The following is a 22,212-nucleotide window of genomic DNA, read 5'->3' as shown; positions in this document are numbered from 1 at the left end:
AGTGTGGTTGCCAGGAGGCACATCATTATAATTTATTTTGGGACTGCCCTGTTGTAAAGACTTATTGGTCAGAAATTAAAAAGGCACTGCAGACAATCTTTGACAGTACGATCCCATCAGACTTTAGAACCATGTATGTGGGTGTCAGAACCCCTGCCACAGACAATGGGAATGGATATCTCTGGAGGATACTGTTGGCGGCCGGGAAAAAGGCCATCACAAAAAAAGAGATGACACAAACTGCACCAACAATAAAGGACTGGACCGACATAATGGACACACGGAAAATGGAAAAAATAAAATCACATACGGACTGAAATTGGAAATGGACAAATTTGACATAAACTGGACTAAATGAGACTCACATTTTGGACCTGGTGTGCTTTAACCTTGTGTTTATTTTCATCTGGATGCATTGTTCTAAAAACAGTAGTCTCAAACAATACACACGTATTTTCTCTGGTACTGCCCACTCTGCACTTTTCTTTTTTTGTCTTTGTCTTATTTCTTTTTCTTCTCCCTGCCATTGCTATTGTTGATAATGTTACTAAACTGTATCTTTATTTACACACAAGTTTTGATTGGTCTGTGTTTTTCTCGGAAAAAAATACAACATTTCACAGCGCGGCAGTGAATGGGACATAAAACTAATGCAGCAAAATTACAAAATGCAGTTACAATTCAAACCACCAGGGAACACTGAGACATCTCACTCAACAAAGTTTTACAAACAAGTTTCTTTTAAGGCATCGGTACCTGTTTACCAACAGTCTGACACGTGAACTAGTCCTTTATATATATTCTTTATATACAAACAGAACAGTTTGGACTGGTGAAGTGAAATGTTGATCTTTTGGGGACAAACGTATGTGAATTAGGAATAATGTGGTATTTTAAGCAGAAACTCATTCTTTAGAAACTATAACGCTTCGTTAATCAAATATTTTAAATAGTTTACAAATATGAAAAGAAAATAACCGATTACTCTATTAATCGAGGAAAAGAATCAATCAAGTAAACATACCTAATAAGGCACAGCATTTACAGAACTTTAACTTTTGTACTTTGTTACTTTCCACCACTGGCCCTAAGATATAGAACTAACTCTGATCGTGGGTGCATTTTGGCAGATTTGTTTATAGGTATTGTCTATAGACATATAATAGTATATATAGTGTTTATTTTACCATTATTATTAGTATTATTTTGTCTTACGCTAGCTGGTTTTATTTCCTCCCTCCATTCCTTATTAAGAAGGATAGGAGTTTTTGTTTATAAGAGTTTTGTTTATAAGAATTCTTCTATTAAGAAACTTCCCATAAGTTATCTGTCCTTTACCTCTATATCTACGTGCGTTGCAACAATGAAATATCCCCATGTGTGGACAATAAAGGAATATCTTATCTTAATATCTTATCTCATCTTAGACAAAGGGACTGCAAGAGTATATAAACGTCCTCCTTTGAAGTTGGTGCCCTGAGAGGAGCTCATAGGGTTTCCCTCTGCGAGCGATGAAGCTCCTGTGTGACATCAGAAATTAGTCTGCGTCCATGTTCGGCATTAGTCTAGGTGGATGGTTCGTGTAGTGAGGCATTTGTACAGATAGCCACACCTCTTCTCGGTGCGTCGGACAACTTTAACAAGCATGGGTCCGAAACAGTCAACACCTGTAAAACTCAGGTCTGAAGAGCCTCAAACGAGAAGGAGGCACAAGAAGGAGGCACTCCCTCTCGTCCCTCTCCACTCGACTCAACTCTACTGTGTGAACTAAACAGTCCACACAGAGGAGTTATGTTGGTTGTTCTTAAATCCTTCTGGCGGTGGTCTTCCTGCGGCTCCTCCTAACGACCTTGGCCTTCCTTGGGGCCGCTTTCTTGGGCCGCTTGGTGCGCTTGGTGCGCTTGGGGCGCTTGGTGCGCTTGGGGCGCTTGGTAGTGCGCTTCTTGGCTGCTGCTTTCTTGGGCGCCGCCCTGCTCTTTGCCGAGGACTTGCGCTTCCTGGAGGCGGCCCACCGGACTACCTTCCTCTTGCGGGAAGCTGCTTTCTTCTTGGATTTAGTGGGCCTCTTCTTCAGTTTGAAAGAGCGGCGGCCCATGCTCTTGGTCTGGCTCACGTCCCCTGAAGCCACTGTCTTCATCAGAGCGGTGGTGATGCGCTTGTTTGACTTCACCACTTTGACGCCCTTTGCTTCCAACGCCTTCTTCACGGCGCCCACGGAAACGCCTTTGCGCTCATTGGACTCTGCGATGGTTTCGATGATCAGCTTCTGGAGGATGGGGCCGGTCACGACCTTCCTCCTGCTGACCCTGGTTTTGGCTCTATTCTTTGCCATGGTCCGAAAAGTAGTTGAAAAGGTTTGGATACTGGTCAACAGACACAGCGAAGGGTCAAGAGCTTTATTGAACTTCACAGGTACACACACAGATTGTTTCCTTTCTTTCTCCTTCTGAGTCTTCTCTGATTCGTCCCTGATCTGACTGACTGAATGGATCAAATCCGACGGCAGATTCTTCACCACTTGTTGTTGTTGTTGTTGTTTTATGGCGGTTGGTATCCAAGTGTCACATTATCGCCAGACTTTATTCCTTAGACTTTATTCCACGCCAGACGGTTCTTCACCACTTATATTAGCGTATCGTTAAAGTACATGAATTCAAAGCACATGATGTCATCAAAACGGAATGGAATGCATGTGATTAAACACCCTATCCGTGACGATGACGTCACGCCATGACGGTGAGCTCACTGACGATGATGTCACCAATCACCAAAATTCCCTCACTCTAAAGCTACGTACAGACAGCCGCGGCCTAATCGCGCCCGACGCAGAATTTGAGCGTGTGTACATTTGAAAGGTTTACGCACCGGACGCGTGCTATCGTCGCCCCGGCCACTGTACACAGTGCGGCGCTTGAGCTGTCATTGTTTGTTCATTGTGTAAAATGGCGGATATCGAGAGCGTTTTGGGTTTTCAAAACTCTCACACGGAGGCGCTGGGCTTGTTTCTGTCTCTGTTCCACCGTGAATATGTATGTACGTACGGACGTCACTGGAGCGTCAGCTCTGATTGGCTGTTGCGGCGGCTGCTACGCTTCAGCTGCCAGAGACCTCAACATATCTGAACGCGTCGCGTAAGCCGCTTTCGTCGCCTCGGCCGGCTCATACGCGCGCTCAAAGCGTCGAGAGCGTAAAAACACACACCAATCGCGCCGCAAAAACGAAGAAATCGCGCCGCGGATAACGCACTACGTGCTCGACGTGCGTTTACCATAGACTTTGAATGTAAACTGGACGCTTCGGCCGCGGCGGAGTGGAACGGCCAGAAGAGATAGGGAAAGATCGCAAAGTTGATAACGAATTTTACAGGAAGGATACAGGAAGTAGACGCAAAACTACAGTAGGTGGCGGAAAGTAACACTTGGATACTAACTGCCATAAAACACCAAAGAAGAAGAACATTTCAGAATAAATCTACAAAGATAGTTGAAGATACTGTATGAGTCATGTGTACTTTTGATATACCGTATCAGCATAGAGTAATGACTCATTTTCTGACTTGTTGAAGTGAAACGGACCTAACAAAATCATTAAAACACTTTTCAAGTGCCATTTATTGTCAATGAACAGAACTCACAAACAGGAACTTGCTTTGGTGATACAGCGCAACATAAAACAATGCAACAAACAATAAAAATCAGCTACAAATACGATTTAAACATTTAAAGTAAATTAAAATGTACTACCACAGTACTATACAGTACTTCCTGCTTCCGAGGAGTTTAGACACTTTTTTGCTCGCTCCAGCTTGCTATCGCTGCTTTTCTTATTTATTTTGCTTTTTAATCAGTTTTTGTCTTCCAAACATTTTTGCGTATGACTTTTTATTAAGTAAACCACATTTTAAGAAACCAACATTTTTACAGTTTTAACAACATATCTGACGAGCCAGTGACATGTCCGGGAGAAGAACATACTCTTGTAAACACTGTCGGAAATATCAACAAGAAATTAATGAGCTAAAAACATGGATTTTTGCTTTGGAATCTGAAAAAGGACTCCAAGATACAATTCCAGAAGAAAAACAACTATAAAATGTAATACATGACGTGGGCAAAAGGCAGCAGGTAGACCTCAAGGTCACTGATACGGAGATGCTGCAATACAGCATGTGACGCATGGAAATATCAACACATTCTTTTCCCAGCGCCACCGTTTCTGAGATAACGTCACTCCTTCCAAATGTTTTGGCTAAACATCGAGGAGTTAAACAGCTGATTGTGCACGTGGGTGCAGTGGAAATACGGCGAGAACAGACTGATGCACGTCGAAGTTATTCTACGTGCATCAGTCAAAAAAGTGGACCTCTTCCAAACATCGACAGGAAGAGAAACAAGTTTAGCTGCTTCAGCTGAACACATGGCTGTCCAAAGAGTGTGCACCTCGGGAACTACACGACATTGAGAACTTAGCCCCCACCTATGCGGAGGTGGAGTGAGGGTGCTGATAGAGAACCTGCTCCACGCTCTGAGGCATTGGACTGGGCCTGGACAGGGTCCTGAGCAGATAGTTAGAGAAGAGAGGAATGAGAGAAGAATTCTTGCTCCATCAGCCAGAGACCGAGCCAATGTTTCAACATCAAAAGCACCACAACCTCAGCCTCCACCAAAGGATTCATCAGCAGCTGCTCCACCACCACCAGCAAAGATTTCAGCTCCAGCTGCTCCACAATTACCTCCACTGCCTCCCGCGAAGGACTCATCAGCAACAGCACCGCAACAATCTTCACCGCGACCAGCGCAGGAGTCATTCCCCATAGGGTCCTCATCAAAGGCCTTGGAACCATCTGTGACAGGCTCGACAGCATCCCTGTCATCGCCCCTTCTTTCAGAGCAGCCCTGGGTCCCCCCTACAACATCTACTCCCATTAAAGATTCTTCACTCCCCTTCCTATCTCCACCCTCACGAGGGGCTTTCCCAGCCATCTTGAATGTCTGATCAAATCAGGCTTTAAGATGGCTCCACTCACGCCCAATATTGCAAAATCAAGAGTTATATCAACACTTCCGCGCGCAAGCCAATTACAACAACAAAATCCCCACCACCTATCCCCCCTCGCCTCTCACCTGGTCCCAAACTCCCCCCAGCTACAAAAGCCCCACCACCCGCCCTCCCTCGCCTTTCACCTGGTATCTCCCATTGATAGGATGCACTGGGTCTCAGCGTTGCCGGGACTTATTGTCATATTAAAAATCAAACCAACCCGGGGCCCTATGTAAAAAGAGCCCCCCCTAGTGTTATTTCTGTAGTCACATTATCACACAGATGGAAAAACAAAATGCGAGTCAGGCTACCCAATCTGAGAAATTTGATTCATATTCCCTGTGAAAAGATAAGGCCCAAGCCCAGTCCCACTGAATTTATTGCTTTTTTTATTATTTACTCTTACGCTTTTATTATTTACTTTAATTTTATTTCTCTTATAATCTTGATTTTATGTTTTTAACTAAAACATGGCTCGACAAAAACACAGGAAATGTAGTTCACCCTGGAGAGACGACAAAGGAAGGACTGTTTAGCAAGCTTTATTACGTGGGTTATTTGGCGCTCAGACCCCGGCGGAAGACATAGCGATCATGGGCACTTCATGATCTATTTGTATTAGATGTCTCCCCCCGGAGCCTGGAGACTGGTGGTGCTGCTCCCCAGCAGGTGGTCACTAGATGGGTGGAGTTAGGTCTTCCAGGCTGAATTTACGCAGGCTTCATTTCTAATAGAATCTGCTCCACCAAATAAAAAATAAAAATAATAAAAACACCTAGCCAAATCCAAATTTATCAGACCATATTGGCAGGCATTCCAGACACTCCTTCCCATATTTATTTGACATTGCAGCATGACAGGCGTCTCCGGGATGGACACATCACTTCTCGATTGATTTGTTCCCATATCTACGCGCTTTCTGTAAACGTCTGTGCTGAGCGTATGTTTCTTTTACGACGTTAGCTGATACGCAGTGAAAATGTGTCCTATCACAATTATGCAGACGACGCTTAGATCTCTGTTTCACTGTCGCAGGTGAATATGGACCAGTAGATTCACTCTTTCACTGCATCCAACAGATCAGTGTGTGGAGCAAAACAACTTTCTCCAGCTGAAATCAGAAAAAAACTGAAATCATCGTTTTTGGCCCACAGAAACAAAGAAAAAGTGTTAGCGTCACCTCCAGAGTCTCGCTCTAAAACCTACAAACCAAGTTAGAAATCTGGGGGTAATAATGGACTCAGACTTGAACTTCAACAGCCACATCAAATCAATAACATCAGCAGCTTTTTACCATCTAAAAAACATTGCCAAAATCAAAAATATAGTGTCTAAACCAGCGTTTGTCTCCAGTAGATTAGACTGTAACGGCCTGCTCACTGGCCTCTCCAAACGAGCTGTAAAACAGCTGCAGTACATCCAGAACGCTGCTGCTCGGGTCCTGACTAGAACCAGGAAGTATGATCACATTAGTCCTGTTCTCAGGTCTCTGCACTGGCTCCTGTGGCTCAGAGAATAGACTTTAAAGCAGCTCTGCTTGTGTACAAGTCTCTCCATGACCTAGCACCAAAGTACATCTCGAACATGTTAGTGCCATATGAACCATCTCGAACTCTGAGGACCTCAGGGACCGGCCTCCTGCTGGTGCCAGAGTCAGGACTAAACATGGACCGGCCTCCTGCTGGTGCCAGAGTCAGGACTAAACATGGATCGGCCTCTTGCTGGTGCCAGAGTCAGGACTAAACATGGACCGGCCTCCTGCTGGTGCCAGAGTCAGGACTAAACATGGACCGGCCTCCTGCTGGTGCCAGAGTCAGGACTAAACATGGACCGGCCTCCTGCTGGTGCCAGAGTCAGGACTAAACATGGACCGGCCTCCTGCTGGTGCCAGAGTCAGGACTAAACATGGACCGGCCTCCTGCTGGTGCCAGAGTCAGGACTAAACATGGATCGGCCTCTTGCTGGTGCCAGAGAGTCAGGACTAAACATGGACCGGCCTCCTGCTGGTGCCAGAGTCAGGACTAAACATGGACCGGCCTCCTGCTGGTGCCAGAGTCAGGACTAAACATGGGGAATCTGTGTTTCAGTTTTATGCAGCTAAAATCTAAAGTCTTCCTGAAGATGTGAGACAGGTTCTACTCTGACAACATTCAAATCTAAGCAAATAACAGTTTTGTTTAGCTGTGCTTATGACTGAAAGGATTTTTTCTTTGCACTCTTCTCTGTTATTTGTTAAACTATTGTGATTTCTGTAATTTCTTTTTGATTTGAATGCATTTTTTCCTGTTGTGTGAAGCACTTTGAATTGCCTTGCCTTACCACAACTGGCAAATATGTTAACTGAAGACAAAGAAGATAATAAATCCTAATAATGATCAGATGCAGACAGAACACAATGGACTGAGTTTTACTTTGTTACATGAAAAAATGGTGTAGAACCATGTAAGCTCTAGTCCTAGTGTAATCCTGGCTCGGTTCTTGCATTCTCACTACACATCTGAGCTCTCTGTTGTGCGTTTTCGATTTGAAATGAAGGCCTTTTAGCTCTTCTTCAAGATGAGCCCGATGACAAGATAATAAGAAGGCTCAGGTACAGGGTTTCCAGGGATCAGAATGTTTCGTTGTCGTGGAGATGACAAATCCCTTGTTCGGTTGGAATGAGATTTTTTTTTTCTTTTTTTTTTCTAAACCAACTGTAAATAGGTATCCACTTTATTGTATTACAGAGGTATTGGACTGTTACTTCAAAACACAGTTTAGTGGTTAAGTAGAGAGTAATGCAATATTTATGGAAAGTACTACTAATGAGTAAGAGTAACTAAACATAACATTGGATTTATCATTTACTGTTAATGTAATTGAAAGGACAAACTTGAATAAGAAAAAATAAATAGTCAAATAAACCTAAATCCTATCCGAGCAGTATGTTAAGAGTCAAAAGGTACGTTAAGTGTTTTGTAACTTACGTCCATCGTTTGTTTATGTGATTGTTTAAAATGTTTTATTGTGCACTATGAGCTTTGTTTTCCCCAAAAATATCAATACAAATATACACACTGCACCTTTTAAAAAAACATCATTACAATCACAACTGAACCTATAATGTCATTTATTATCTGTCACACATGTCTTATCATGGGTTCCAAACTGGTTTTAGTCGCACGATCTGGCAACCCAAAGTGAGGAGCCCTGTGATAGGGTACTGGACATGAGAAACAAAACACAAACAACTATAAGGTATAATGAATCAATTAACACTTCATAATTACCCTTAAAGGGCCTGCACTAGATGTTTTGCATGTAACAATGTAAAGCCTGTTTTGAGTGTTTTATTCTCCACAAAGCAGGAAGTGTGGCGCTAGCATGCTAATGTTTGTTAGTTTTACCGATTTGAGAAAAGTGCTTTTAAACTCATTACGGTAAATATTTAGGATACTCAGAATGCATTAATTGAGTAACTGAAGCCCCCAGGCTGTCAGAGCTTTTTAGCCTCAAATATAACTCCCTCCTCAGGAAAATTTAAGACGATTTCAAACTCTCCCTCAGATTAACTACCTCTTCTCTAAGATCCCCACTACTCCAGTGTTCTCGCTGAGGGGTTTTGGCATGGTGGGCCGCCATGCTCCGGCGGGCCCCCGCCATGCTCAAAAGATACCGCCAGGTATTAAGATAATCGCGCTCGCTCGCCGCGGCGCCCCCACGGTGATCTAGATCGCCATCCTTCAACCTCAGCCCAGCGAGAACACTGCTACTCCCACAGACAATTGGTTCAAAACTCTCAATTCACTTACAACACAATTCTATTGGAAAAATAAAAAAAAACAGAATATCACTCTTAACACTGCAAAATAAAAACTCACATGGCGGGCTTGAGGCACCAAACTTCCATCACTACTTCCTGGCAAATCAGTTACGATACCTATTTAATAGATCAACATGCAAAATCACTACTACCCATGGCTGGAACTAGAACAAACCCAATGTATAAATATCACAATAGCAGACCTCCCCTTCCACTTACAATCAACCAACAAGTCCAACTTCTGTCAACTTATTACCATCAATTCAACTTTGACAGCCTGGTGGAAAACAAACCAAATCACAAAATCATCCCTAACATTAAACAGGTACAGCCCACTCTGGCACAACCCAGTGTTCACAATACAGAACAAACCTCTTCACTTCTCCACATGGGCACAAAAAGGAATCTTCACCACCTGTTCGACAACCACCTATTCATGTCATTCAATACACTAATACAGAAATATCAACAGCTCAAACTTAAAATTAAAGATAAACAAGCCTCTCTAACAACACATTACAACCATCTCAACTTGTAGAAAAACTTAATCACTTCAAAAAATTAACCTGCCAGCCATATAGACTGATCACAAACCTAAAAATAACAATAACTCTCACAACAACCAAGTGAGAAAATGACTTGACGTTCTCTCCCAACCCTGATTATTGGGAACAAATCCGCAATAAAAAAAATGTCCATTACACTAACACAAACCAACAACTTGTACAGTATAAAGTCATACATAGATCTCACGTCACTCAAAGTAAAATCTTAAAAAAAAAAAGTGAGAAACTGAAGTTGCTATAGTAACCATACTTGGGTAAAACCTTATTTCGAGAGATTCGTTTGATCAAATTTACTCTTAGAATAGAGTGTTTTCCGGATGAAAAAAGTTACCAAACATTATACTTTTGAGCCGTTGCTGAACAACAGAAAACACAGAGCTGAATAAAGTCTTACTTAAGATGTAAAACGGCTAGGTTTGATGATAATGATGTGCGAAATAGTCAGATTTGGACATAAACACATTTATACTGAGCACTTCTTGAGGCCAGAGTTACCAAATCAAACCGGTGAATAAAGCTAGCACACCTAGCATCAACTGCTTCCTGTCTAGGTGCAATGCTCTGATCGTTCTGAACACTTCTCACTTCAGATTCAAGTCAAAACTGATTATTATTTCATTAAAAGTGGTTATGATTATTTGATTGAATTGAACATACATATTTTATGACAATTCCATATAGTATAAAACCGTAAAAAGTAAAGGAATAAGAACGGCAGGGACGGACTGGTGCAGGGTTATACAGTGAGGTTTTCTATAAATAGTACATGAGAAAACAAGGCAGTCCGGCCAAACCCTGACACTCCAGAGCAGTGGAGTGAGAAGGAGCTGGGAGCAATTACTGAAGCTGCCCAACAATGAAATCAATGCAATCAGGTGCAGTGAGTGTTGTAGAAGAGACAAGCACATGTGTGAGAACTGTGTTAGACAATGTGCTGTGTCCAGTCCCTCCACGCTGACAACAGAGACAAACAAACTGTGTGCTACCAAAGACATGCCTGTACACATAGATCTTGGTGGAAATACTGAGATAATCTTAAGTGTAGCAGTAAATGTAACGACAGGCAGGTGGCCCCATCAGTTCTTTCATTACTCCCTAGGAATAAAGCCAAAAATTGTAAGTTCATTAGGCAAGAGTTTTTTAATTTGTTGTTTCACGGACTTTCCTTGGCATTTTTTAAGAGGGGAGAACGAAATTTTTTTTTTTTTCTGAGTTGAATTCAAAAATTAAATTTTATTCTAAATACATTTCTTGGATTCTTAGAATATAACTATAATTATCTACATAATTGTAAAACTGAGCGTTGTAAAAAAAATGCCTTCAAAAAAGATGGCTCCAGCAAAATGTCAATGATGTAAGATATTTATGTATTTATTTATTTATTTGTCTATGGGAATTTGTATTTATAGGAGATCTTCTACTGAAAGTGTTTTTCAGACTTCCTATAAGTGTTCTGTTCTTCTGTATCTACCTCTGTATCTACCTGCGTTGCACCAATGAAATTTCCCCATGTGGGACAATAAAGGAATATCTTATCTTATCTTATCTTATCTTATAATAGATGCACCACTGGTGTGCAGCCTGTTCACAAAATGTTTAATTAAATGTTGGCCAACAGCACAATAAAGTAGACTAGAAAAGTGATTCCCTTAACCCTACGCCTGGTGAATGAACTTCACCTTTAATGTGGAGTACTATGATGGCCTCATGTTTAACACACTTACATCCATTGTCATTTGTTTTAAAGTAAACATTCCTTCCATAGGTTTCAGAGATGGAGCGCTGCCGTTGCAATGTCATAAACTGTTTAATGGAAGGTGGAACTCACAGTGATCAGACAGAAAGTAGTCCCAGACTGACAGACTTGTTTGGTCACGGGATGATTCATTTTCTGAGAAGCTGTTTGATAAACTTTATTGAGTCTTGACAGGAACACAAAGTGAGCAATGGATGAAAATGTCTTATTGAGCTTAAATTTGGCCACAGTGATTTAGTCCAACGCTGTAGCGTAGGAATCTTTCACACGCTCGAGTTGGAAGTAGTAGGGAAGTAGCGGCCTTACAATGCGATCAGATGAGAACACGTGACTCCACAGACGAGCTGGACATGTCCACATGACTCCACAGACGAGCTGGACATGTCCACGTGACTCCACAGACGAGCTGGACATGTCCACGTGACTCCACAGACGAGCTGGACATGTCCACATGACTCCACAGACGAGCTGGACATGTCCACGTGACTCCACAGACGAGCTGGACATGTCCACGTGACTCCACAGACGAGCTGGACATGTCCACATGACTCCACAGACGAGCTGGACATGTCCACATGACTCCACAGACGAGCTGGACATGTCCACGTGACTCCACAGACGAGCTGGACATGTCCACGTGACTCCACAGACGAGCTGGACATGTCCACGTGACTCCACAGACGAGCTGGACATGTCCACGTGACTCCACAGACGAGCTGGACATGTCCACGTGACTCCACAGACGAGCTGGACATGTCCACATGACTCCACAGACGAGCTGGACATGTCCACATGACTCCACAGACGAGCTGGACATGTCCACATGTGGAGGACTTGTGCTACTTAAATGACAACAACAAAATGATTCTGATATAATCTTCATTTCCTCGTTCGAACACGGCGAGTTCAATGAATGGGAGCCCGAGCCAAAGCCACGCCCACCCCACATCCTTTAAATTAGCAGTCCATCTATGAAGCCGTGAGTTGCATGAGTTTTAACGCTCTCTGACGTTCTGACGCAAGTGATCTAACTCGGTGTCGGAGATGCTGGTGCAGAATAATTGTTTATTTTTATTGTTATTGAGGTTTTGGCCAAAATAACTGCAGATTTTTTTTTCATTTTTTTATCTCCGTTTTTTGTTGTCGGCGGGCTCGCGAAACAACTTACTAAAAAACTCTTGCCTAAGGTGCGATGTGAAGGAATTACAAATGCTGAGTGTGTAGAGAAAACAGAAGGACTAAAAAAAACCGAGAGGACTTTTAGATTACCACCAAATGATGAGCGAAGAGGAAGTCAGAGCGGTGCAGACTGTCAACGTGTCCTTAGGCTAGGACACAAGGGGTGCGTGCAGATTGGCAGGTTCACCCGAATCTGCCCCAGGACAGCTGTGGGTACAGGAATAACTTACCACCAGCAAGTATGGAGTGAATGAATATTAAAGGTGCCATAACATGCTTTTTTTCACGTTTCGTAGTCTATCCTAAATGTATAATTGATAATAATAAGGGTTGTGCAACACCCTTAACATAAGAGTTAAGAAATATCACCCAGACCTTGGACCCCCTCACCAACCCGGAAATGCAGACGGCTTGGTTTGATATTCGCCCCCACCCTTGTGAAGAGCGTTCTGGCTCCCCCGCCCAACCCGTGACGTAGTCTCAGAGAGCGTGTGTGCCCCGCCCACCCGTGACGTAGCCCCACAGCTGTCTGCTCAGTCTATTCTAACATTTTCTTTTAAAACCCCAATGTTTCATTCGTCCGTTTGCCATAAAACAGCCAGAACAGTGTCTTCGTGTCGGATCCTGCAGTGTTCCAAGTGCAGACTCCACTATTTCGGGTCCAGCCGAGTTTCATCCCGGTGAAGCTCGGGGACTCGCAGGTTGTTTGGCCTCTTCTAAATGAGCCATAACGGTCATTTTAATGTGGGTCAGAACATAATTGTCAAGAGCTTTGCAGCGACCTCATAAAACTGTGAGGTTAACAAATAAAGAGGTTAATAAACGACTGGCGCAGTGTTGTAGTGGGTCTGCTGTAGTCCTGTCTCTGAGTCTGACTGATGGACAGCAACAGTGGGAAGAGCAATGTGCATTTACAATCAACAAATGGTAACTTCTTTTTTAGGTTGGCATTGGTGTAGTTGGTCGAGTATGGCATTTGCGAGGGAAAGATCTCGATCCAAACGATTTAGTGGGATAAAAGTACCACAAGATTATGCACACAACGGAAAAATGATCTCAGAAGATATATTTGTGTTTCTCTCTGGTAAAGAAAAAAGGTTTAAGAAAACAAATTTTGTTATAATTTTTAAGTTGGCTTATAAACCTGCTTTTGGTAAATTAAAGGTGGTATGGACAATTTTTTTCAGCAAATTTTGTATCATATTTCCTCGTGTCGTGGATAAATCATTTGTCCTGCCACGTATCAATCATAAAACGCACCTATCGCTCACCTGCAGCCGCGTCAGGCTCGTCCTCACGTTTCCGCGTGCCTAAGCGCATGGATCTATCATAATATAGTTCCCTCAGTGTACGGGAAAAAATGAAGACGGAGAAAGACAGTTTGAGCTGACGCAGAAGTGGACAGAAATCTACGGGAGACGAGAGATGCGATGTGATCCGTTGCGCTAATAAACAAACGCACGTGTGTGTTGTATCAGTCCACACGGGGGAGTGGCATGTGCACGGGGGAGTGGCATGTGCACGGGGGAGTGGCATGAGCACGGGGGAGTGGCATGAGCACGGGGGAGTGGCATGTGCACTGGGGAGTGGCATGCGCACGGGGGAGTGGCATGTGCATGGGGGAGTGGCATGTGCACGGGGGAGTGGCTTGTGCACGGGGGAGTGGCATGTGCACGGGGGAGTGGCATGTGCACGGGGGAGTGGCATGTGCACGGGGGAGTGGCATGCGCACGGGGGAGTGGCATGCGCACGGGGGAGTGGCATGTGCATGGGGGAGTGGCATGTGCACGGGGGAGTGGCTTGTGCACGGGGGAGTGGCATGTGCACGGGGGAGTGGCATGTGCACGGGGGAGTGGCATGTGCATGGGGGAGTGGCATGTGCACGGGGGAGTGGCTTGTGCACGGGGGAGTGGCATGTGCACGGGGGAGTGGCATGCGCACTTCCACCTGCGTTCTCAAATCGCCGAAAAATCGTCCATACCGCCTTTAAGATAGTGTGGACACAAAAAAGCACTTTATAAATTACACCTCCGAGAGCAGAGAGTGCATTGGAGCACAATAGACAATGGAAAAAATAGATAAATGAAGCCCTTTGGCAATGTGACGCAATGCTAGTTTCGTTGTGAACACAATTTGACTCAAACGCGAGTCCGGTGATGGTTCATGGACTTCAAACGGATTGATTTCTGAGGCTGAGAGGTCAAGAGATGACCACCTTGTAAACAAGATTAATAAAACGACATCTTCAGGTATATTTTTGATGAGCGAACGACAATAGAACATGCCTCAAATAAAAATAAAAAATGTTCTTTAAGCGTTGGTTAGTTACATCGAATGAGAAGCTGTAGTAAAAAAATAAAATAAAAAAAGCTTCTACAATGACAGCAAAAATAGCAAAGAAAAAAACAGGTGAACCAAACAGCAACCAGCATGTATTTACTCTAAACTATGCCAACATATTATCTTGTGAGAATTCTGTCTTTGTCGATGTTGTGAAACGTATTAATCTCCCATTTTCTTTCTCTGCAATCTACAGCTTTCCACTTCTATTATGATTCACAGCAACTTTGTAAACTCCTTCAGCCGCTGAACGCCGATGACAGACATTTTGACACAGTAAATACAGGCTTCACAGAAAAGCACCGTGTTGGAGCCGGCTGCTGCAGGTCAGTAACAGAGGAGCTAAATTGCACTATTGGCTTTCCGGGATTCGTGCGTCGATGTGTTGAGAAGAACCTCACGCTGATCATAAAATGGCTCATTTGGAGGAGACATCATTTCAGAGCTTGTCCGGCAGGTTCAATAGACTATAAGAACAGAGCGGGGAGCGTATGAGCGTTTCCTTTGCACGTTAAGATGATCCAAGCATACGTTCAGAATCAAAATTACTTTATATGTTCACCTAACTAAAAAGACTCAAAGTGATGATGAGATCAACTGATACGAGTTGTCATGGCCAATGCTGATGATTTCATGATATAATATAAACTCATCCTCTAACCTGTTTTACTACAAACTAGTTCTACAAGCTGGTTTACTTTATGTGCAGTTTTCTGTTCACACTTAAAGGTCCTACATCATGCAAAATCGACTTTCCAGAGCTTTTAACCTTCTTACAGTGCTATTGGTGCCTCATATATGTGACGGAGCAGCGTAAATGCCGGAACATGTCGGCCTCGGTGAAACTGAGAAAAACAGTGTTTTAGGTTTTTTTCCCCAAATTTGTGATTTTCGTTTTTTTGCATTATGTGAAAGTTGAAGTTATAAAGGAGCCCCTCCGTGCTTCAGATAACAGTATTTATTACCTTAAAAGTACACATTAAGCTGTTAAAAATGGGTAGTTTTTGTGTGTGTTACCCTTTTTTCAGCACGTACTGTTGACATGTTTCCACCAATCAGTCCAGTCCAGTCCTGGTTTAGTCCTCCAGTCCAGTCCAGTCCTGGTTTAGTCCTCCAGTCCAGTCCTGGTTTAGTCCTCCAGTCCAGTCCAGTCCAGTCCAGTCCTGGTTTAGTCCTCCACTTCAGTCCAGTCTAGTCCAGTCCTGGTTTAGTCCTCCAGTCCAGTCTAGTCCAGTCCTGGTTTAGTCCTCCAGTCCAGTCCAGTCCAGTCCTGGTTTAGTCCTCCAGTCCAGTCTAGTCCAGTCCTGGTTTAGTCCTCCAGTCCAGTCTAGTCCAGTCCTGGTTTAGTCCTCCAGTCCAGTCCAGTCCAGTCCTGGTTTAGTCCTCCAGTCCAGTCTAGTCCAGTCCTGGTTTAGTCCTCCAGTCCAGTCCAGTCCAGTCCTGGTTTAGTCCTCCAGTCCAGTCCAGTCCAGTCCAGTCCTGGTTTAGTCCTCCAGTCCAGTCCAGTCCTGGTTTAGTCCTCCAGTCCAGTCCTGGTTTAGTCCTCCAGTCCAGTCCAGTCCAGTCCTGGTTTAGTCCTCCACTTCAGTCCAGTCCAGTCCAGTCCTGGTTTAGTCCTCCAGTCCAGTCTAGTCCAGTCCTGGTTTAGTCCTCCAGTCCAGTCCAGTCCAGTCCTGGTTTAATCCTCCAGTCCAGTCCTGGTTAGTCCTCCAGTCCAGTCCAGTCCAGTCCTGGTTTAGTCCTCCACTTCAGTCCAGTCCAGTCCAGTCCTGGTTTAGTCCTCCACTTCAGTCCAGTCCTGGTTTAGTCCTCCACTTCAGTCCAGTCCAGTCCAGTCCTGGTTTAGTCCTCCAGTCCAGTCCAGTCCAGTCCTGGTTTAGTCCTCCACTTCAGTCCAGTCCAGTCCTGGTTTAGTCCTCCAGTCCAGTCCAGTCCTGGTTTAGTCCTCCAGTCCAGTAGTCCAGTCCTGGTTTAGTCCTCCAGTCCAGTCCAGTCCAGTCCTGGTTTAGTCCTCCAGTCCAGTCCAGTCCAGTCCAGTCCTGGTTTACTCCTCCAGTCCAGTCCTGGTTTAGTCCTCCAGTCCAGTCCAGTCCAGTCCTGGTTTAGTCCTCCACTTCAGTCCAGTCCAGTCCAGTCCTGGTTTAGTCCTCCAGTCCAGTCCAGTCCAGTCCTGGTTTAGTCCTCCACTTCAGTCCAGTCCAGTCCTGGTTTAGTCCTCCAGTCCAGTCTAGTCCAGTCCTGGTTTAGTCCTCCAGTCCAGTCCAGTCCAGTCCTGGTTTAGTCCTCCAGTCCAGTCCAGTCCAGTCCTGGTTTAGTCCTCCAGTCCAGTCCTGGTTTAGTCCTCCAGTCCAGTCCAGTCCAGTCCTGGTTTAGTCCTCCACTTCAGTCCAGTCCAGTCCAGTCCTGGTTTAGTCCTCCACTTCAGTCCAGTCCTGGTTTAGTCCTCCACTTCAGTCCAGTCCTGGTTTAGTCCTCCAGTCCAGTCCAGTCCTGGTTTAGTCCTCCACTTCAGTCCAGTCCTGGTTTAGTCCTCCAGTCCAGTCCAGTCCAGTCCTGGTTTAGTCCTCCACTTCAGTCCAGTCCAGTCCTGGTTTAGTCCTCCAGTCCAGTCCAGTCCTGGTTTAGTCCTCCAGTCCAGTCCAGTCCTGGTTTAGTCCTCCACTTCAGTCCAGTCCTGGTTTAGTCCTCCACTTCAGTCCAGTCCTGGTTTAGTCCTCCAGTCCAGTCCAGTCCAGTCCTGGTTTAGTCCTCCACTTCAGTCCAGTCCTGGTTTAGTCCTCCACTTCAGTCCAGTCCAGTCCTGGTTTAGTCCTCCAGTCCAGTCCAGTCCAGTCCTGGTTTAGTCCTCCACTTCAGTCCAGTCCAGTCCTGGTTTAGTCCTCCAGTCCAGTCCAGTCCAGTCCTGGTTTAGTCCTCCAGTCCAGTCCAGTCCAGTCCTGGTTTAGTCCTCCACTTCAGTCCAGTCCAGTCCAGTCCTGGTTTAGTCCTCCAGTCCAGTCTAGTCCAGTCCTGGTTTAGTCCTCCAGTCCAGTCCAGTCCAGTCCTGGTTTAGTCCTCCAGTCCAGTCCAGTCCAGTCCAGTCCTGGTTTAGTCCTCCAGTCCAGTCCAGTCCAGTCCTGGTTTAGTCCTCCAGTCCAGTCCAGTCCAGTCCTGGTTTAGTCCTCCAGTCCAGTCCAGTCCAGTCCTGGTTTAGTCCTCCACTTCAGTCCAGTCCAGTCCAGTCCTGGTTTAGTCCTCCAGTCCAGTCTAGTCCAGTCCTGGTTTAGTCCTCCAGTCCAGTCCAGTCCTGGTTTAGTCCTCCAGTCCAGTCCAGTCCAGTCCTGGTTTAGTCCTCCACTTCAGTCCAGTCTAGTCCAGTCCTGGTTTAGTCCTCCAGTCCAGTCCAGTCCAGTCCTGGTTTAGTCCTCCAGTCCAGTCCAGTCCAGTCCTGGTTTAGTCCTCCACTTCAGTCCAGTCTAGTCCAGTCCTGGTTTAGTCCTCCAGTCCAGTCTAGTCCAGTCCTGGTTTAGTCCTCCAGTCCAGTCCAGTCCAGTCCTGGTTTAGTCCTCCAGTCCAGTCCAGTCCAGTCCTGGTTTAGTCCTCCAGTCCAGTCCAGTCCAGTCCTGGTTTAGTCCTCCAGTCCAGTCCAGTCCAGTCCTGGTTTAGTCCTCCAGTCCAGTCCAGTCCAGTCCAGTCCTGGTTTAGTCCTCCAGTCCAGTCCAGTCCAGTCCTGGTTTAGTCCTCCACTTCAGTCCAGTCCTGGTTTAGTCCTCCAGTCCAGTCCAGTCCTGGTTTAGTCCTCCACTTCAGTCCAGTCCTGGTTTAGTCCTCCACTTCAGTCCAGTCCAGTCCAGTCCTGGTTTAGTCCTCCACTTCAGTCCAGTCCTGGTTTAGTCCTCCAGTCCAGTCCAGTCCAGTCCTGTCCTGGTTTAGTCCTCCACTTCAGTCCAGTCCTGGTTTAGTCCTCCAGTCCAGTCCAGTCCAGTCCTGTCCTGGTTTAGTCCTCCAGTCCAGTCCTGGTTTAGTCCTCCACTTCAGTCCAGTCCAGTCCAGTCCTGGTTTAGTCCTCCACTTCAGTCCAGTCCAGTCCAGTCCTGGTTTAGTCCTCCACTTCAGTCCAGTCCTGGTTTAGTCCTCCAGTCCAGTCCAGTCCAGTCCAGTCCAGTCCTGGTTTAGTCCTCCACTTCAGTCCAGTCCTGGTTTAGTCCTCCACTTCAGTCCAGTCCTGGTTTAGTCCTCCATTCCAGTCCCGGTTGAGTCCTTCAGTCCCAGTTTAATTCATGGTTTGCCAAGTTTAGTACAAGTTTATACAGAATTGGAAAGTGTCTATTCAACCAATCACAGTCAAGTAAGGACAAAGAAAAAAGTAAGTATAGTCATATTTCATGTGCAATTCATGTGCAATTCATGTGCAATTACTGTGAAATTCATGTGCAATCCATGTTCTGTCGTGACACATATTCATGTGCAATTACTGTCGTGATCACATGCAGTGGTATTTATGTATTTATTTATTTATTTATTTGTTTATGGGAGTTTTTATTTATTTATAGGAGATCTTCTACTGAAAGTGTTTTTCAGACTTCCTATAAGTGTTCTGTTCTTCTGTATCTTCCTGCGTTGCACCAATGAAATTTCCCCATGTGGGACAATAAAGGAATATCTTATCTTATCTTATCTTATCTTATTTTTCCCTCTCATTTGTCTTATTGTCCATCCGTATTCAGTGGATAGGCAGAGACGCTATCAATGACATTCGTGGAGATAATGATAGATTTGTAAATATAAACTGACTTACTTATTATATTACATTTACTCCACAACATATAAAATATATACAATATACAAATATACAATACAAAATATAAGAAATAAATAGCTTTATATAGCCTACGCTGTTTTTGAAGCAATTACTGGATCTATTAAAATAAATTACACGTTTGTGCTCATAAACTGAAATGTGTATTTATCTGTACACCTGAACTGACTCACCACTAAACACAAACACACGTGGAGCGTTTAAGCAGGTTAAGTTTCCCCTCAGGCCTTGAAAATATAGAATAAGTGCATGAGCCACAGTTTCCATCAAACCAAACTCTTTTCTCAAATCGTGGGCCAAATATTATGTACGACATAAAACAATAAAAATATAAGAAATAAATAGCTTTTTTACAGCTTAATAATAGTTGTGAGACTGTTGCACAAATGTGCAGCAGGTGAAAGACTGAGTCCATGTTCAGCAGCAGCAGCAACAGGAACATGGACTTTTGATGTGATTTATGATGTGAAATGTTCATATCGCAGACATGTTTCTGCTCAAACTCAATATGAGCTATTTTCATAGTTTAAGTTTGATCTCAGTGACAAATGATTCATGTAGTGACTCAAATGAGGTCATTGTGTTTGTGTTCAGTCACATTAGTGTGGACACAGTCATGTTCAGACTTTATTACACTCTGACCTGTGTTTTACCTGTGGCTCCTGATCTGTCCAGGTTTGTAGAGGATGTTTTCCTCAGAGCATCACAGAAGTTAGTTTTCTTGTTGTTAGCTCCACATTAGCTCCACTTATATATATATATATATATATATTTTTTTTTTGTTTTTTAAATAATAAAATAAAATGTTCGGCGAACATTACTTTTTTATAAGATGTGCATTGTGCCACTAATGACCCTCTCTTTTGTTACAACCACTATTTTGTAACTGAGGAGTAAATGTAGGGTCACAGCGATGTTGAGTTGGATTGAAATAAACTACAGCGCTAAAACAAGCGTGTTCTGTTGTTGTGCGCAGGTACTCTTGTCAATTCACACATTTTGTTTTTAGCAGCATTTTTCATTGCACATTTACTTTGTTTATTTGATATTTTAATGAAAGGCAGCAGAGAAGACAATCTCACAAACAATTTTAATGAAACAGAATGAAGCTAAATAGATCCCCAGGTATGTTTTTGATGATGTTTCAGAGAGAGGAAAAAAATAAGTCACATTTGCATAATATGTGTGTCCTTTCAATGCCTTATGACGCACACTCATGTTAGCGGCGTGCAGATGCACTGTCCAAGTAAGACAAGACACAATTTCAAATTTTCAGTATTTTCCTTTCTGTGTGTTAACTCTTGGGTAAGTTCTCACCTGACTCCTCAAAGTCGTGGTTGGCTAGCGTCCAGGCCTCGCGGAGCTGCAGCAGGCTAGCCTCCATGGCCTTGAGCTCCACCGCAGGGCAGTTACAGAGCGGGTAATCCGGCCCACATGCGCACCAGCAGTCATTGTCCCGGCAGACCAGCGCTCCCTCCTCGTTACAGCCAATGTAGCTCAGAGCTGCCTCCACGAACCTGGCCCGGAGGTACTCTGGCAGGACCGACTGCAGGCCTGGGGCAGAGAGGCGGAGTCACAATGTCATGTTAATATTGAGAAGCTTCTGTGTGACATTTAGCTTGATATTTTGTTATTCAGCTATTTATGTTGTTGTTTAGGAATTTCTTCTGCTTCTTCTTTGGTGTTTTATGGCGGTTGGTATCCAAGTGCCACCTATTGCTGTTGTACGTCTTAGACTTTATTCTTTAGACTTTATTCTTTTGACTTTATTCTTTTGACTTTATTCTTTTGACTTTATTCTTCAAACTTCATTCTTTATTTAGACTTTGTTTTGACTTTATTCTTTGGACTTTATTCTTCATGCTAATACTGTGATGCTATATGAATTTATATATTTGTATAAATCTTTCAAACCTATTGAATGTGATACAGTACATGAATTAATGTCCTTTTGTATGTATAATAATGTATTTAATTTTTCTTAGTTATGATGTTGCTTGGAATTTCAATTGTATGTTACATTGCCATTTTGATTATTGAAATAAAAGTAATTTAAAAAAACAAAAAAACATGATGCTATTGCGTTTTTAACTCTATTGTAAATGATGCTAATATTATGACGCTATTGCTATCAAGAATCTTATGATTTGTGATTAAAAAACAAGTACCTTAGCTGACACTATTATCTGTGTATTCCAATTAAAAATGCACTGAAGGTTATGACCCCTGCTGGTTTCCATAGCGATGTTATTGCTTTGCCTCGAATGTTCCTAGTGCATTAAACATAGACAGCCACACAGGTTACCCCATGCATCTTTAAATCAACTATTTATATGTTTGAATTACTTAGTTACATAGTAAATCAGTTTGATTACCCAAAATACAAATAGGCAAATGAACAAAGCAAAATTCATTTCAATACGCTTCATTTGTAGATTGCATTTATATTGGTTCTACTCTACTCTAAATATATTTTCCTTTGGAGGCTTTGATAATACGACATAAACCAGAAGGCTTTTCATTCTTTAAAACCTCACAAATACAGGCACTTGACTCTCGATTATATATTTTCAAGAGGCTCCTTTTCATGTGGAAGAGGAGGTTATTTAAAAGGGTCAAATGGACGATTGTGTTGAGTTTCAAGTGCATCTCATATCAGCATAGCTTTAAGGGTCGAAACATAATGTCAATTTAATGTCTAAAAAGACAACATTATGGGGACTTGTTGAAA

The 22,212-nt window shown here is 43.7% G+C and overlaps 2 protein-coding genes across 2 annotated transcripts in view; both read right to left on the bottom strand.

Annotated features, from left to right (window-relative positions):
• Positions 1-22,212, bottom strand: part of LOC140353875 (BMP/retinoic acid-inducible neural-specific protein 3-like) — a 269,485-nt gene that overhangs the window by 87,135 nt on the left and 160,138 nt on the right. The window contains exon 6 of the mRNA XM_072438634.1: positions 20,799-21,035. Within this exon, the coding sequence (XP_072294735.1) occupies positions 20,799-21,035 (237 nt within the window). The remainder of the gene's footprint in view (positions 1-20,798; positions 21,036-22,212) is intronic.
• On the bottom strand, positions 1,805-2,332 carry LOC140354247 (histone H1.1-like). Its single transcript, XM_072439196.1, has one exon. The coding sequence runs from the start codon at positions 2,330-2,332 to the stop codon at positions 1,805-1,807; it is 528 nt and encodes a 175-aa protein (XP_072295297.1).

The sequence above is a fragment of the Eucyclogobius newberryi genome, unplaced genomic scaffold (assembly GCF_026437365.1).
Source record: "Eucyclogobius newberryi isolate DKJ021-1_F unplaced genomic scaffold, fEucNew1.0.hap1 SCAF_9, whole genome shotgun sequence".
Classification (NCBI taxonomy): Eukaryota; Metazoa; Chordata; class Actinopteri; order Gobiiformes; family Gobiidae; genus Eucyclogobius; species Eucyclogobius newberryi.
The sequence above is the reverse complement of the archived record's forward strand: the minus strand, read 5'-3'. Positions and strand labels throughout refer to the sequence as shown.